This window comes from Myxocyprinus asiaticus, chromosome 36 (assembly GCF_019703515.2).
Source record: "Myxocyprinus asiaticus isolate MX2 ecotype Aquarium Trade chromosome 36, UBuf_Myxa_2, whole genome shotgun sequence".
Taxonomy (NCBI): Eukaryota; Metazoa; Chordata; class Actinopteri; order Cypriniformes; family Catostomidae; genus Myxocyprinus; species Myxocyprinus asiaticus.
In genome coordinates, this window is record NC_059379.1 from 11,567,688 (window position 1) to 11,585,454 (window position 17,767).

Consider the following 17,767-nt stretch of genomic DNA (forward strand, 5'->3'; position numbering starts at 1 on the left):
AATGCGCTTTATTCCCAAGTGTCAGATAACTAGCACAAAAACTTGTCCAGATTAAATTGTCCTTCGGTCTGGATCCCGACTGGAGTACGCCTATTGGGTACCCCTGATTTACAGCAATAACTGAGAGAAATTGTCTCTCATGTGCAAGCAAAATGGACATTATAACGGAATATACCCAAATGAATCAAATTGAATTGTACTGAATTTGGAATCAAATCGATTCAAGAGCTTGTGAATCAGATCGGAATAAAAAAATAAAAAAATAATAATAATATATACCCAGCCCTACTGGCAACCCAATCAATATTTAAAGGTGTTTAGAGGTATAAATAACACCGTAAATGCATTAAAAACACCTAATTTAAAGAAGGTCATTAGGCATAGGACTGTTATCCTTTGCATCTGGCATTTATGCAGAGGGCAATCAAGGGAAAACAAGAGATTTGAATAGGTCTGGGAGTTAGTGACAGGGATTAAAGCTGAAGACATGCCACCAAACTTCATTTGAAGATTTACTCAATTGATTAAGTAATTTAAGGGACGAGTGGGGGGCAGTGGTTGGCAGGAGAGACATTAATGTTTGACATTCCAATTGCATAATAGAATTAGCATAATTGAATTTTCTGGACTTGGCTTGGACCATGTGCTTCAAAGCATTCCGTCCCATCCACAGCTCAGCTGTTACAGTGTCTGTCCCAGTGTGGAACATCCCATCAATCCTGTACTGAACCTGTACTGCCAGGGTCACAGAAAGCAGTCACCAAGAAACCACCAACCCTGATCCCATTCCCATTCTCCACCTTATTCCATCTGCCTTGCTCAGGGCAACGAAAGAGAGGGATAGATGGGCATAAAGTTGATTTGGTGATATTAATTAGTATAATTAATAGACATCTGGCGGTTCAAAAGAGAAGGAAGAGCAAGTTTTTTTCCACTCTCCCCACATGGGCAATTCCCAGATGAGCTGTCGTTCAGCCCAAATTGTTGGGTTATAACATATAAACACAACACTACCATCAGAACCATCATAGTTGGGCCTTAATCCGTAGAGACATTTGACATCAATCTAGTTTATCAGTGTAGCCTAAAGGTTGAATTAAAGGCTCTCTTATAAAAACATGACAAATGCATTTTTATAAAATGGATAGTTCTGAGTCTAAGTTATGATTGAATGAGTGCAATCGAAGTTGTTGTAAAATGCAGATAAACTCAAACCTGTGACCGCACATTCTATATTAATGTGGTAAATTGCTACATTGCATGGCAACAGTAAGCAGCCTGTAGTTAGGAAAATACTATATTACTTGCTGGACAAACTGTTTATTCCGGTTATTCATGTAAATAAAAATAACTATTTACTGAACATTGGTGTATTTATCAGATTCCTTTTGGTGAATTAATGTGATCTGTGGAGACATATGGTTACTGAATTTTTAAATGCATTTGGCTTTATAAAATGTGACCAAATCAATGGCTGAACTCAAAGCGCAAACTCAGTCAAAACTAGCAACACTGGCTGAAGTTGTTCTTAGTTTGAAGATTATCTAAGGTGTGAATACCTGGAGCTTTGGGGCAGAAAAAGTGCAGAATTATGAAACAGTCTTGTCAGCAGAAGCAGAAGTATTGACTGTGGTCAGATTAACGTGTGCACAATGAGGAATGAGCTGGAGATATACCTGTATGTCCTCGAGCAGCTCCTGTTTACGTCTCCTGATGTTCTCCAGCTCTTGCTTCTCCTCTGGCGTCAGGTCATCCGGCACTTTGTGTGGAAACAAACAAAAGCAAACAATAAGCATTCAGACACACAAGCACAAAAAAATATGCAAACAGCCAAGCTGTGGCCTCTTGACCCAAACATACTGTATGTTTTTCTAGCATTTTCAAACACTTTTTAAGAAGTTACATGGGCTCACAGTATAGTTAGAGGAAAACAACTGATGTTAAGAGTAAGAAGGGATGTGTAATGGAACAAAGGTTAGACAGCAAAAAAAGGAGCTGGGTAGCAGAAAATAAGAAGTACATTGCCTGAGGCAATGCAAAGCCTTTGAGATGCAATGCAACTCAGCAATCAATAGAAAAACACATCAGTGTTGTTTATGTGGGCATCTGATTGAGAGCATCAGCACAGTTCCCAGAGCAAAGCAAAAAGTAGTTGATTTCATCAAATGTTTTTCTCTTAAGATAGCAGCTATCTGAGAATTTGTAGTGCCTGGCCAAGGACAACATCACCCAAACTAGCACAATGCCATGTCCTAACTAGGCATGTGTAAAGTTTTCAGCAACAAGCAATTTGTTTGTCCACACTGTGCAACGTGACACAATCGCAACAAATCAGAAGATAAGTGATGTTTAATACACCGCGTTGAGGAGCAAGAATTTGGGCCAATGATATTTCACAGTGGGCAGGGCTACTTGGTGAGATCACGTCAACATTACAAACTTTGTATTGTAACTTTCAAAACTGGATAGAAAGACAAAAGGTATAAGACTGTGTCCTTAACGTCTGTTAAGAGGGCATGAACTACAATCCCATGAAGCACTGCAAATGACATAATTAAAAAATATGGAAAAATAGAAAACTAATGATTAAAAGTTGCTGATTATAAGCATAGAAACATATATTTTTAGTTTATTACAAGATATTCCAAAATATACAAATATATAAGTAATTTGAGATTGTAGGGAGACTGACTTGATTACGTTATTCACTGTGCATCATGAAAGTGTGTGCTGCAGTGCTTGTTTGGTGTGCATTGTTTGCCGCAATTCTCTGATTGGTGTATAGTTTTACAAAATTTGTGCTACTAAACACAATTTGTCGTTTTAAATTAAGTTAGAATAATATAAACTAATGACTTCAACAGAAGCATATACAACCCAGAATGAGCTCATGGTAGGGCTGTTAAGGTTTAAGTTACTGTTAAAAAAAAATTTGCTATCGAGAAAATTAATGGAATTTTTACCGTTATATGGTTTATTTAAAAACTAGAGAAATTCATTTTAATTCAACAATTAATTTTGGCAAACCAGCCAAAGTCAGTCAAAGCCAACCATTGAGCTCAGTAGTTCTCATGTGCTCTGTAGAAGTCTGAATCAGGAGTTTAAAAACCACAAATCATTTATAAGGCCCTTCAATCCATAAGCTCAAAGATTACAGTGAAGCAATTCAGTTTAATCGCTTTTTTTCAAGAGCACTAGATTCTGTTCAATACAGGGCTGAGTGCCAGCATCCCCAGGATTCTGCTTGCTTTGGCTGATGCCAGTCAGAGAAAGCTGCTTACTAGCATTTGTGCATTAGATTAAAAATACAGATGTTTTATTAAATAAACAGGAAATATGCATTTTTTATTATTATTATTATTTACATTGAAATTTAACTTTAAAGGAGTGTGTTTAATAACATATTACCATATATGCATATTTTTGCAGTGGTATCGAATTTGGTATCGAAAACTGTGAAATTTCACTGATATCGGTACCGACTACTGAAATATTGGTATCGTGACAACACTTGCCAAAAGTATGTGGACACCCCTTTCTAATAAATAGGTTTGGCTATTTCAGCCACACCCATTACTTGCAGGCGCAAATTAAAATCAACAGACATGCAACTCCTTAAACAAACATTTTTAGCAGAATGGGACATTTTTCTGACAATGCTCCTATACACAAAGCGAGGTCCATTAAAAATGGTGTCATGGCTAAAATGGTTTATCCCTACAGTAATGTTCCATCATGTCAAAGGTTTTCCCAAAAGAGTGGAAGCTGTTAGAGCAGCAAAGGCAGGATCAACTGCCGATTAATGACATGATTTTGAAATAACATTTTCAACAAGCACATATGGAGTGGTGTTCAGGTGTCCACATAAACTCAGCAAAAAAAAAGAAACATCCCTTTTTTAGGACACTGTATTTTAAAGATTATTTTGTAAAAATCCAAATAACTTTACAGATCTTTATTGTAAAGGGTTTAAACAATGTTTTCCATGCTTGTTCAATGAACCATAAACAATTAATAAACATGCACCTGTGGAACGGTCGTTAAGACACTAACAACTTACAGACGGTAGGCAATTAAGGTCACAGTTATAAAAACTTAGGACACTAAAGAGACTTTTCTACTGACTCTGAAAAACACCAAAAGAAAGATGCCCAGGTCCCTGCTCATCTATGTGAATGTGCCTTAGGCATGCTGCATGGAGGCATGAGGACTGCAGATGTGGCCAGGGCAATAAACTGCAATGTACGTACTGTGAGACACCTAAGACAGCGCTACAGGGAGACAGGAAGGACAGCTGATCGTCCTCGCAGTGGCAAACCACATGTAACAACACCTGCACAGGATCGGTACATCTGAATATCACACCTGCGGGACAGTTACAGGATGGCAACAACTGCCCGAGTTACACCAGGAACGCACAATCCCTCCATCAGTGCTCAGACTGTCTGCAATAGGCTGAGAGAGGCTGGACTGAGGGCTTGTAGGCCTGTTAAAAGGCAGGTCCTTACCAGACATCACCGGCAACAACGTCGCCTATGGGCACAAACCCACCTTCGCTGGACCAGACAGGACTGACAAAAAGTGCTCTTCACTGACGAGTCGCGGTTTTGTCTCACCAGGGGTGATGGTCGGACTCGCGTTTATCTTCGAAGGAATGAGCGTTACACCGAGGCCTGTACTCTGGAGCGGGATCGATTTGGAGGTGGAGGGTCCGTCATGGTCTGGGGCGGTGTGTCGCAGCATCACCGGACTGAGCTTGTTGTCATTTCAGGCAATCTCAACGCTGTGCGTTATAGGGAAGACATCCTCCTCCCTCATGTGGTACCCTTCCTGTTGGCTCATCCTGACATGACCCTCCAGTATGACAATGCCACTAGCCATACTGCTCATTCTGTGCATGATTTCCTGCAAGACAGGAATGTCAGTGTTCTGCCATGGCCAGCGAAGAGCCCACATCTGGGACCTGTTGGATCGGAGGGTGAGGGCTAGGGCCGTTCCCCCCAGAAATGTCCAGGAACTTGCAAGTGCCTTGGTGGAAGAGTGGGGTAACATCTCACAGCAAAAACTGGCAACTTGTCTGTGAAACTTGTTCAGTTTATGTCTTAATTGTTGAATCTTTTTATGTTCATACAAATATTTACACGTTAAGTTTGCTGAAAATAAAAGCAGTTGAAAGTGAGAGGATGTTTCTTTTTATGCTGAGTTTATTTTTAGCCATGTAGTGTGTGAACATAGGATGTGTTTCAGACTTTGTGTATTTTAGCTTGTATATCAGTAATATGACTGGGTATTAATACAGATTTCCTGATTCGATTCCAATTTAGAAGCTCTCAATTCGTATGATTCAATTCCAATTCAGTATTGATTTATATGGGTAAATTTCTCTTACAATGTCCACTTTGCTGACATATTAAATTAATTCTCTCTCAGCTCATGCTGTCAATTATACAACTGACATTCTAACTTGGTACATTATGAAATTATGAATTTTAAAAATGTCATATCATCATTAGTTTTTCATCATTTTGGTCACATTTTAGCTTTTTAAAAATTCACAAATTCCATGCATTCCATCAATAAATATGATGTCTTAATATATGATAAATTGCATATAATTTGTACTATTTGCATAATCTAAGCATCTGGAACCTTTTAAATTTGAGACTGAATTTTTACTTCCTATTTGAATTCAAACTAAATTTAATTAATGCCTTTTTCTATAATACTATGGGTCTTAAGTAACGATATCAAGGTAAGCCTTGTGATTATCAAGAGAAGCCACCGCAATATCAAGATATCAGCTTGTTCTATCTCCGGAGCGTTGATAGCGAGGGAAGCTCAGTTAAAGCTTGCGCTCCAAAATTACACTAGAATAGAGAAGAGCGCATCACTTGCGTGAGTTTCCATGATGTCTCGGGCCACACTCACGTGAAAACCAGGCTTCAATTGCACTGTGCAAATGAGTTAAAAGCGCCGGACATCAGCTTCGGAGGCCCGAGTATTAATTTTGGGTTCGAAAATTTTCAATGCAGGAAAACCCTGACAGCGCAAATTAGGTTGTGCTTTACTCTAATAGATTTTAGGATTTAAGAATTGATATCGGAATCATTCAAATGAGTATGGCGATGCATTGGAAAATCAATATTTTTACCCACCCATAATCGATAATCTTAATGGAGAACTTTTCAAAAGATATGTATTGGCTATTTGGACAAAGCATCTCAGGAAAACCATTGATGATATTGACATTTTAAAAAATTCACAGATTGTGCTTTGCTTTGGCCCTTGAAGGTCTAAAATGACCTTATAGCAGAATATGTGTTCAAAACATGATTGGCAGTGGTCATGACAGGGGTCACTTGTCTCTTTAATGGATCAGTGGTCTAAAACAACAAGGGGTATTTGAGGTAACGGTCCATCAGATGGCCAAAATCATGATGGCTGCCTCGGTGTGGAGCTCCTCAGTTCTTTTGTTGTTTTTGTTTGTTTGTCCTGTGTTTAGTAATTTTTTCCAGTCAGTTTTAACAGAGACGAACAGCTGAACATTCGACAGCATGTACCAGACAATCTTTTCCCGGTTTTGTAATATTCAGACGTTTTGCTAGACATTTTAGTTGGAGGCGCAGCTCTGCTGTTCAAGAGATGCAAGCGAGGGAGACGAGCCGGTGCGCTGTTCAAACTCTGTCGGCACGGATTTCGTACAGCGCTGCCGAGTATTTACTCTGCTCTCTTCCTAACAAAACAGACAAACTACATCTCCTCACCCGCACAAACAAGGACTTTTCAACCTCTGCTGGCTTGAGCTTCACAGAAACCTGGCTGAGTGAAGCCATTCCGGACAGCGCATTACATCTGCCGGGCTTCCAGCTGTTCAGAGTGGATCGCATCACAGAGTTAACGGGGAAAACGAGAGGTGGTGGAACATGCTTTTATATCAATGAAAGTTGGTGTACAGATGCAACAACATTAAAGAGGATGTGCTGTCCTAATTTGGAAGCGCTCTTTATTAACTGTAAGCCTTTCTACTCGCCGTGGGAGTTTTCCTCGTTTATTCTGGTGAGTGTGTATATCGCAGCAAACGTGTGTTTGAACAGCGCTGCGACAGCTGGCTGATCAAATCACAGACATGGAACAACAATACCCGGACTCAGTTATTATTATTCTTGGGGATTTTAACAAAGCAAATCTCAAATGTGAACTGCCCAAATACAAACAGCACATCACATGCCCCACCAGAGACAGGAATATACTGGATCATTGTTACACAACAATAAAGGATGCATATCACTCTGTCCTTAGAGCAGCTTTGGGACTCTCTGATCACTGTCTGGTTCATCTTCTTCCAACCTACAGGCAGAAATTAAAATCAACCAAGCCAAGTAGTAAGGACTGTAAAGAGATGGACCAATGAAGCAGAGCGGGAACTACAAGCCTACTTCGATTGCACGGTTTGGAGTGTTTTTGAGGCTGCAGCCACAGACCTGGACGAGCTCACAGATACTGTTACATCATATATCAGTTTCTGTGAGGATATGTGCATTCCAACTAGGACTTATTTAAAGTTCAACAATGACAAACCGTGGTTTACAGCAGAGCTCAGGCAGCTTCGTCAGGCCAAAGAAGATGCTTACAGGGGTGGGGATAAAGTCTTGTACAATCAGGCCAGGAACACACTGAACAGGGAAATCAGAGTGGCTAAAAAAAGATACTCTGAGAAGCTGAAAAACACGTTTTCAGCTAACGACCCTGCATCAGTGTGGAGTGGCATGAAACAACTCACAAATTACAGGACTCCTACCCCCAACCCTGTAGGCTGACAACTGGCTGACAACCTTAATGTGTTCTACTGCAGATTTGAAAGGCCCAATCTCACACCCCACACCCGCTCTGACCTTCACTCCACACAAACACCAACACCTCCTGCAACCCCCCTCCTCCCCCCTCCTGCTACTCAACCTGCACTTAAGATCTGTGAAGATGATGTGAGCCGCGTCTTTCGGAAACAAAAGACGAGGAAGGCTTCAGGCCCAGATGGGGTCTCACCAGCGTGTCTTCAATCCTGTGCTAACCAGCTGGTCCCCATCTTCACACAGATCTTCAATAGATCACTGGTGCAGTGTGAAGTCCCATGCTGCTTCAAACGCTCTATCATTATTCCTGTCCCAAAGAAACCAAAAATCACAGGACTTAATGACTACAGACCTATCGCCCTGACATCTGTGGTCATGAAATCATTTGAGAGACTGGTGTTGGCCCACCTGAAGAACATCGCTGGACCCTTTCTAGATCACTATGCAGTCAACATAGTATTGCATCATATCCTGCAACATCTGGACAGACCAGGGACATATGCAAAGATCCTTTTTGTGGACTTCAGTTCAGCTTTCAACACCATCATCCCAGCTATACTCCAGAATAAATTACACCAACTCTCTGTTCCCATGTCTATCTGTCAGTGGATTACCAGCTTTCTGACGGACAGGCAGCAGCTTGTGAGACAGGGAAAACTCACTTCTAGCACCTGTACAATCAGCACTGGTGCCCCCCAGGGATGTGTGCTCTCCCCACTACTCTTCTCCCTCTACACCAATGACTGCATCGCCAAGGACCCCTCTGTCAAGCTCCTGAAGTTTGCAGATGACACCACTGTCATCGGCCTCATCCGAGATGACGATGAATCTGCATACAGAAGGGAGGTTGAACAGCTGGCTGTCTGGTGCAGTCAAAACAACACTGAGCTGAACACACTCAAAACGGTGGAGATCATTGTGGACTTTAGGAGAAACACCCCAACACTGACCCCCCTCACCATTCTAAACAGCACTGTGGCAGCAGTGGAGTCATTCAAGTTCCTGGGCACTACCATCTCACAGAATCTGAAGTGGGAGACGTTCATCCATTGTGAAAAAGGCCCAGCAGAGGTTGTACTTCCTTCGCCAGCTGAGGAAATTCAACCTGCCACAGGCGCTGCTGATACAGTTTTACTCAGCAGTCACTGAGTCTGTCCTCTGCACTTCAATAACTGTCTGGTTTGGTTCAGCTACGAAATTAGACATCAGAAGACTACAAAGGACAGTTCAGACTGCTGAGAAGATTATTGGTTGCCCCCTGCCCCCGCCTTCAAAAACTATACACTTCCAGAGTGAGGAAAAAGGCTGGAAAAATCAATCTGGACCCCACTCACCCTGCCCACTACCTTTTTGAAATGTTGCCTTCTGGCCGACACTTCAGAGCTCTGAGCACCAGAACTGTCAGGCACAGGAACAATTAAACTGCCCCATCGAGCGATAACTATGTGCAATACACAGTTTAGTCTTTCTTATATTTATCCAACACATCCAACCTCTTCTGCCATTTCATTCCTCTGAGAGAAAAAAAAAAAAAAAACATTTGCACTGTACATAACAGATTTGTATTTGCACTGTACATAACAGATTGTATTAAATTTGCACTACCCACGTGTATGTGTGTATGTATGTATGTGTGTGTCTGTACATATGTGTATAATTAGTTTTATTTTTTATTTTTTATTATTATCTATGTCTTGCTGCTGTTTTTGTATTGTTGTACACTGGAAGCTCCTGTCACCCAGACAAATTCCTTGTATGTGTAAGCATACTTGGCAATAAAGCTGATTCTGATCAGAACTAAAAAAAACAAAAAAAAACAAGGCAGATTCCTTTGGTTTCGCATTAACTGAAACACTCATAAAGAAGTGTGTTAAGACAAAAGGCATCTAAACTCTACCCTAACCTTTTCAAGCCATATGATCAGCTGACCTCCAAATAAAAACAAAGACAACAAGTCATATGATATGATGACCCTCACCTTTCATGTGACCTCATTAAAGCCCTTCCTGGTGGCCTGAACTGCAGTTTGACCTTGCCCAAGTCCTAGCGAGACCCTACTAGTGGCCTGTAGTTATCTGGATGACTAATTGATTCCTTGATCCATTCACACTATCACAAAGGCGACGTCGCCATTGATATCTCTTGCTGCAACCATAGCAACAGATCACAAACCATCAGACCCTGACGTTAAGGCAACATTAACTGATGAGAACGGCACCACTGTTATAAAGACACAACCTCCTCAAAATATAGCATAGTGATCCTCTTCTGGTTTGGCTTCAGATTCTACGGCAAAAAGATTTGACAATTCCTTTGAAGAAATTGGAAGCATTTTTCCTCCCATTTAAAAGTCCATTAACCTATTTACTATCCTAAATATTCACAATTATATAGTTGCATTTTATTATTTCAGTTTAGCATTGTTTTTTCCCCTGCTGTTCGTGACCCTATCAGAACAGGCCTATTTTTGGGTCTCCAGTTGAGAAACACCGATATAGCACCTTCCATTACAAGTTACCTCTAAGATACTTAAACTGTCCCACTGATCTGAATTAATCTTTCCCGATCACATGGATAGCCATGTTTCTAAGTGAGTGCTCATTGCCATGGCAACGCTTTGCATGTATTTCCCTCCTGAACTCCTGCTGGGATGCTTGACAGGCAGGCTGAGCAGAAATCCTGTCCAAAACCAGCCCATCCCCCAAGCAACATTTCACAGAAATTGGTAGCACAACCTCCTGCAGACTTCCATTTGTTTCACCACTGGAGTTTACACGCAGTACATGTGTTTCTAAATCAAACATCACATGTGAGGAAAAGGCCAGTCAGGTAGGGAGCAAGTGTGGGCAGCTGTATTAATGGATCTCCATTAAGTGTAATTTCAGAAGGAGACTGGTAAGACTTTACAGTCACAAACATCAATCACGTGGACTGTAACTCCATTACCGGCCAGTTTCCACAGCCAAGTGCAGCATTTCATAAGCCAAATTTGTATTGTAAGAACAGCATTTTTTCTATAATCTATGGGAATCGTTTGTTTGGATATGGATTTACATCCATAGAAAAGTAGCCTGCGGCACTATTAAAGGAATTAGTTGGAGTTTTGAGGCTTTTAGTCCATGTCTGTTTGCTCTGAAGTCACCTCTATATGCTAGTTTACTCCTAAAGTTGACACAATTAACCTTTAACTGACTTACCCTTTAAAATTCAGCCTCTCTTTTGTGGGAAAATTAACCAAAAATATTGATGATATCCTGCACAACAAAAGTTTTGTCCAATCAGATGGTCTCTAGAATGAGACTGCCCCACCCACTACCACCACCTACTTGCAATTAGCAAATCATAGTTTTTGGCTGTAACATAACTACAGCCTATTGGCAATTTAAAAAAAAAAAAAAAGAAAAAAAGAAAGGGATGTCTCTGTCCAAACTTACTGTTTCAATAAGATATACATCAACAAAGAAAACCACGATCTTCAAGCCATATCATTGGGTTTTTAATGACCGCTATGTTAGCAAGTTATCATTTAAAAGCTTCTCCCAGTGCCCAAACAGTATCTCTGGTGTAAATAAATCTTGGTTTAATATTCAAGTGTACTGAGAAAACAAGATAATTAAAGATCCTGGCTAATGCTTGTGGACACAAAGATCACAATTTGCACAATTCCATCACAGTTCACCCCAACATGAAAAGTATGTCACTATTTTATTTTTCACAACTCTGTGTTCCATACATATGCTGTATATAGTGACCAGTTCATCTTAGAGCATTAGGCAAACTTTGTGTGATTGAGTGAACAAATCGGAATTCAAGTCGTTATTCGCTCTCAACTCAAATCATTCATCAATACGAGACGAGATTTGTCCCGTAAGCTGGTCAGATGGCGTCACAGCGAAATCGTTCCAGAACGTTAATTTAACATTGATACAAGTTGGAAATTTTTCATACGGTGTGTAAGGGGCCGTCTGAAAAGTCCACACGTTGTACTGAAATGTGCTAATACTGTGGAGGATGTGGTAAGACACCATCTGAAAAGTCCATACATTTAGCTAAAATTAGATTTTTTTATTGAAAAATAGAAGGTTCAATATAAATGTTCAATAAGATGTACATAATTACACCAATATATTTATATGAGTGGTGGTGGCGTAGTGGGCTAAAGCACATAACTGGTAATCACCAAATGATCACAACCACCGTTGTGTCCTTGAGCAAGACACTTAACTCCAGGTTGCTCCGAGGGGATTGTCCCTGTAATAAGTGCACTGTAAGTCGCTTTGGATAAAAGTGTTTGCCAAATGCATAAATGTAAAATATATATATATATATATACACACACACACACTGTACATATAAACCAACACAGATGTATACATAAATGAGATAGAGAAATAATCAAAGAAATAAAAAAATAAAAATTATATATATATATTTTTTTTATTTATTTATTTATTTATTTATTTATTTATTTATTTTTTTTAATTATTTTTATGTCATAGGTCAGTAAAGTTCTCACCATATAAGAAAGGATATACACTTTTTATTATTAACTCACAAAGCATTTATTGCTAAAACTGTGACTCCCTATACGCATATTACGCATTCTGTGTAGTATCCCTACAGGGGCACCATCTTACCCTAAAGGGGGCAACAGAAACTCTGCCGGCTGTTGTTCATCGCACATACGAAATACGTTTTGTTGCACTACCTCAGACATACACACGTCTGCCTTTGACACTGATATGAGCATATCTTTAGGGAGTTGCTCTAAATTGATGTCAAGCATCTGCCAGCCACGTGGCTACAGTCTTCTGGGAGTGGAGGGGAGGCGGGGCATCTCTTGTGGGCTTTATTGCTTATGTGTGTGGTCAAAGACCTCTTTACAGTATTATGTCTAAATGGAAAGGTACAGTGATATTGTAACTTTTCATTAAGAGCATTTTGTTTCTTAGTACGGGTCTTACTCTATGATGTTGCAGGTAAAAATGCATGACACATTTTAAAAGGGTTTTATCAAATCTCAAAGGAAATACAATATTTGAGTTTTATATGTACTATAAATACATACTGTAACTTGAAAAGAGGTCATTAACATTGAAGTCTTAAAGGCACAGCAGCAAAAAAAAAAAAAGAAAGTCAAAATGATAAAGACAAAGATAAAGATAAAGACTATATTTAAAATATAGTAAAATGTATATTTTCTTAATGTAAATGATAATGTAAATAATTTACATCATAAGCTTGGTGAACTTCTTTCATATGAGACAAGTACAAGACTGGTAATAGAGAGAGTGGAAAATGGTCATGTAACAAATTTATGGCTGTTTTTGGTGCATAAAAAAAAAACAAAAAAAAAAAAACACCCTTGACAAACAGAAAAATTCAATGATACAAAAATGTGTTAAATGTAGGGCTGGTTACTGATACAGATTTCCTGATTCGATTCCGATTAAAGGACTATTAAAGGAATTAGTTGGAGTTTTGAGGCTTTTAGTCCATGTCTGTTTGCTCTGAAGTCACCTCTACATGCTAGTTTACTCCTAAAGTTGACACAATTAACCTTTAACTGACTTAGCCTTTAAAATTCATGGGCAAGAGTACTCGAGTACTTGGGTACTCGGACATGACAGCAATGATCGTTCATGAAAACGATGATCGATGGTGATCATGCATGTGACTTTTCACTTAATTCGAAATTTAGTGACAATTACCTGACAACTAAATACAAACATGTCAAAGAGGGAGCTTATTTTTAATTTTGAGATTGATTACGTTGTGATTTTGAGGGGTACACTGATTGTCAGAGAGGTCTTATAGCAACCAAACTGATATATGACGCTGCAATGCTATCATTTTGATAATCAAAAGAGAGTGTATTTAACTGTGTTTTGAACACATGTCTCTGCAAAATGTTTGCTAAACATGTTTTATTATCAATTAATGTAAGAACTTTGACTCGTTAATGGATATTATTTAATAAAAGTGAATGTTTGTCACTGACTGTAACCTCCCTGCCCTGGGTGCCGAAATGTTTGCGTGATGCAACACACACCTGCATCTCGACGAAATGGGAGTTGACGATTTCCGCACGAGTTTCCAAGTTAGAAGTCAGACAAAGAGTCTGTAGCACTTTCCCCAGTTGAAAGGTGGAAATTCCGACTCTCCGAGTTGAATGGAATGCTTCATGAATCATCACAGCAACAACAATACGGAGCATCGCGGCTTTCCCCACTTGGGGAGACACACACGCACACACCAGGCGTGTGGAAGTGGACTCAGCGCAGCTGAATGGAACAGAACGCAGCGTCTTCAAAACTAAACTTCGACTTAGCACACATATTAAAAACTCGATGGTTATGGCGTCTCCTGTTAAGCCAACTGTGATTTGAAAACAGATGGTTCAGACAGTCACTAAAAAAACTGGTGCGCACTTACTATGATTACTATGGTAACCTGAAGGAAGAACAGACAGACGTGCATTGTGCACATTCTTTCATTAAGCTGGGCAGCGAATCTTCACATAATGACAAAATACGATGCATTATATTTTGACACTGCAAGCTTTTGTACATTTTGTAACAGATTATTTTATAACAGCCTATATTAATGAATAGACAATACACTGGAACAACAAGATGAAGCCAAAGAAGTTTGTCAGACATGTCATTGCCCCTCAAGTACTCGAGTTGACAAAATGCCCATCCCTATACTAAATATGAAATTATATTGCATATGATATTTTGTTACATCTTTATCATTTACATGCATAATTTGTACTATTTACAAGTATTTACATTGATTTGTTGAACACATGCTAAAAAAAAAAGGTACTGTGTCTTTAAGAACAGGCATTTCTGTAAAGAGCGTCTGTAAATGAAAGCATATTAACGAGAGTGTACTCAAATTGCTTTACCTCATCCGTGCTATACGTGTTTAGATTTAAATAAATGTTTTTGTTGTTTTTGATCAACAACTGACTATACAGAACAGAAAGGGGTATTGAAAGTAACATTAATCAATGACAAATGGATTGCGTGGATCTCGACTTTGGACACACATTACACGGAATGAGTCAATGTAACTTACTCATAACACGCAGTGAAAAAACCTCGCCGCTGAACTTCTTCCCCAATATACTACACAATCATAGACATTTTTAGTCGCATAGTGCGAAATATGGTTGCAAATGCGAGTGTAGCATTGTATAGAGAGGGTTGCGCATGGAGTAAAAGATTGATCTTGGGATTTAAGAATCGATAGAGATTGTTCAAATGAAGATTACTATTCATATGAAAATCTATATTTTTACCCAGTCCTGATTATATGACCTCTTCAATGCATTTGTACCCCAATATTAACCTACAACTGAATAAGACATTAGTTCAATTTTGAAAACAATAGTGGGATAGTGCACCATAATATACTTTTGGATTCAGCCTAATAAAAAATCCGTATTTATTTACTCAAAGTATATATTAGAACTTCTCACAAATTAAAAGCCACAAAATAACTAAAAAGATTCTTTGTGGAATCACTGTATCAAAGCTTCAAAGTGCCCCTTCTAATTCCAAAATGAATTAAACTGGGGAGAGCTCTCATGGGTAATGTGATCCAGGTCTAGCACCTCTCTGGGCACACTCAGAGCAGAGCATCACACTGCAGTTCTTTCACAGCACAACCATGTGACTGTCAGAGGATTTGGCAGGCCATAATCACGCCAACCATCGCTTGTGTGCATGTAGCCACTAACCGACTTATGTTCTGTAGTTTAAATGCTACTTTTAAATGTCTTCCTTTGTGGAAACACATATCTTTTATAAGAATAGGAGCCTGACATCATGAAAATTACATGACTGTGGTGACATTTTTTGCAAAATGATATTATGTGGCTGCTTCCAAGGTGAAACGTTCACTGAGTGACACTGAAAGCGAGTTACATTTTCTCCCAAGCAGATGAAGGGTTTTAAGGTAAATGCTCTATTGAGTTAAATCAACAAACCTACCTCCTAAAAAAACCTACAAAGCCTACCCTAAACCTTAAACGTTGACATAAAAAGCAAATGTTACATGAAAAACACAATTGCTGAAGCAACCACGTCATTTTGTGCTGCTTCTAAGACACTTTCGATGTATGCTCTCCAGGACTCGCACCCTGGTCCTTTGCATAGCAAGTACAACGTGCTTATCAGTTGAGCTACTGCGCAATTTGATCACACTTGAACAAGTTTATAAATGTAGTTGGTTATGTAGTACAAATATTAAAATGTGTCGCCTTACAAGTGATGTACTATGGTAAAATGTTTAGATGTCATAAAGTAGCATTGTGTGAGGAACAGAGTGAAAAGTGTTAATGAACTGATAATTTGTCCTTTTACTCAGCGTGTATCTGTGTGAAAATAAATACGTGTTTTTTTTAGCGTCCCTAGTGTTCATTTCACTAGAAAGCTGCTGCAATACGTGTAACGAGGAAAGTAAAAATCGCACAGGTCAGTAAATGCAGAACAAACGTAAACAAACTTACCAAGCTAATATCAAAAATAATGCTTCATGCTACGGGGAAGATAATCAAGTTTTAGCTCTAAAATATTTCCAGAATTTAGAGGAAATAAGGAGTGCTTGGTGAACTAACCACTGTATGTGCTGAATTTTACCAGGATCATTGCTTCAAATCTTGTGAAGATATTCAGAGTTGCGTTTGAGGCACCGCATTTTTTTCTATCTGTGAAATAATAATTGCTTTTGGATGGGCACAAATTCTGAATCACTAAGTCTATGCACTTTTCCACTAATTTCTTCAATGTTTTCGGTACAACCATTTGTGTAGTTTTTCTACTACGGTCTATTATTTTGGTTTCCTCCATTTCAGATTTACCCACACAAAATGCTACGTAAAGCAAGAAAAACTTTGGTTGGTTGCTTTACATTTTGGTCAGACTGTCAGTCAGTCAGAATAAGCTGCAATGCAAAGAATTTTTAATACTCCAGTAACTCTGACACACCAACCCACAGCAAGAGCCAGGACACCATGCCTAATGTACACTCTTTGCTCACCAGGTCAGTTCAGCACACTCACTAAATACCAGACGTGTCACCCCTGTAAACACACACCACAGGGGCAGAGGAATGCGCTGTCATTAATCAAGTCACTGGCTATGTGATGTCAGTAGTACATGAAAATTTGATCAATCGCAAAGGGATCAAGAAAACATTCATGCAGAACGCTAATGTTGTTTTCCAGAGAAAACTCCAACCACACATTTCTTTTTATCCATGGTTGATCAGACTGATCAATGCATTAAAGATGAGAGGAGAAGAACAAAGTAAAAGAACAGAGGGAGATACAACATATTGTTTTCCTCAAAAATTGAATGAAACTTTCACTGTCAGTCTTAAAATAATAATAGTAATGGCTCTATTCCTATACCTAGTTAGCTGCTTACACAGAAAGAATTTTAAAGCATCATATGTTCTGTCACAATGTGAAGGCTGTTTTAAAAAGGTAGGCAGCAACCTTGTGCTGCCATCTAAGATACCTTGTTTTGGCAAGATTTTAAGGCAGCATCACATGTATCCTTTGGTTTCCAAGGCGATCCCAGAATGCATCGCAATTTGCAAAAAAAAAAACAAAACAAAAAACAATATGGGTGGATGCAGTCAGAGAAATATCCAGCCAGATCTCATGAACATTACGTGACAATGACAACATTTTTCCAAAATGAAATTGTGGTTCATTACTCGTTTCGCTGCACTTTCTCTGTGAAATGTCCAGCGGGGGACGCTAAAAGCGAGTGAAATCGTGATCAAACAATGTTAATTAATTAATATTAGATGGAGGTTTTAATGAGAAAAATGTACCTCCCTAACCTAAAACATTACCTTAAACCTAGCCAATAATGTTCTGAAAGCAAATGAGAGGA

General features: G+C 39.1%; 1 protein-coding gene across 6 annotated transcripts in view; it reads right to left on the minus strand.

Moving 5' to 3' along the window:
• The window catches only part of LOC127427449 (cytohesin-1-like), a 108,217-nt gene that overhangs the window by 31,866 nt on the left and 58,584 nt on the right, over positions 1–17,767 (minus strand). For all 6 annotated transcript variants that reach the window (XM_051675063.1, XM_051675062.1, XM_051675064.1 and 3 more), the window contains one exon: positions 1,677–1,759. In XM_051675063.1, coding sequence (XP_051531023.1) covers positions 1,677–1,759 — 83 coding nt within the window. The remainder of the gene's footprint in view (positions 1–1,676; positions 1,760–17,767) is intronic.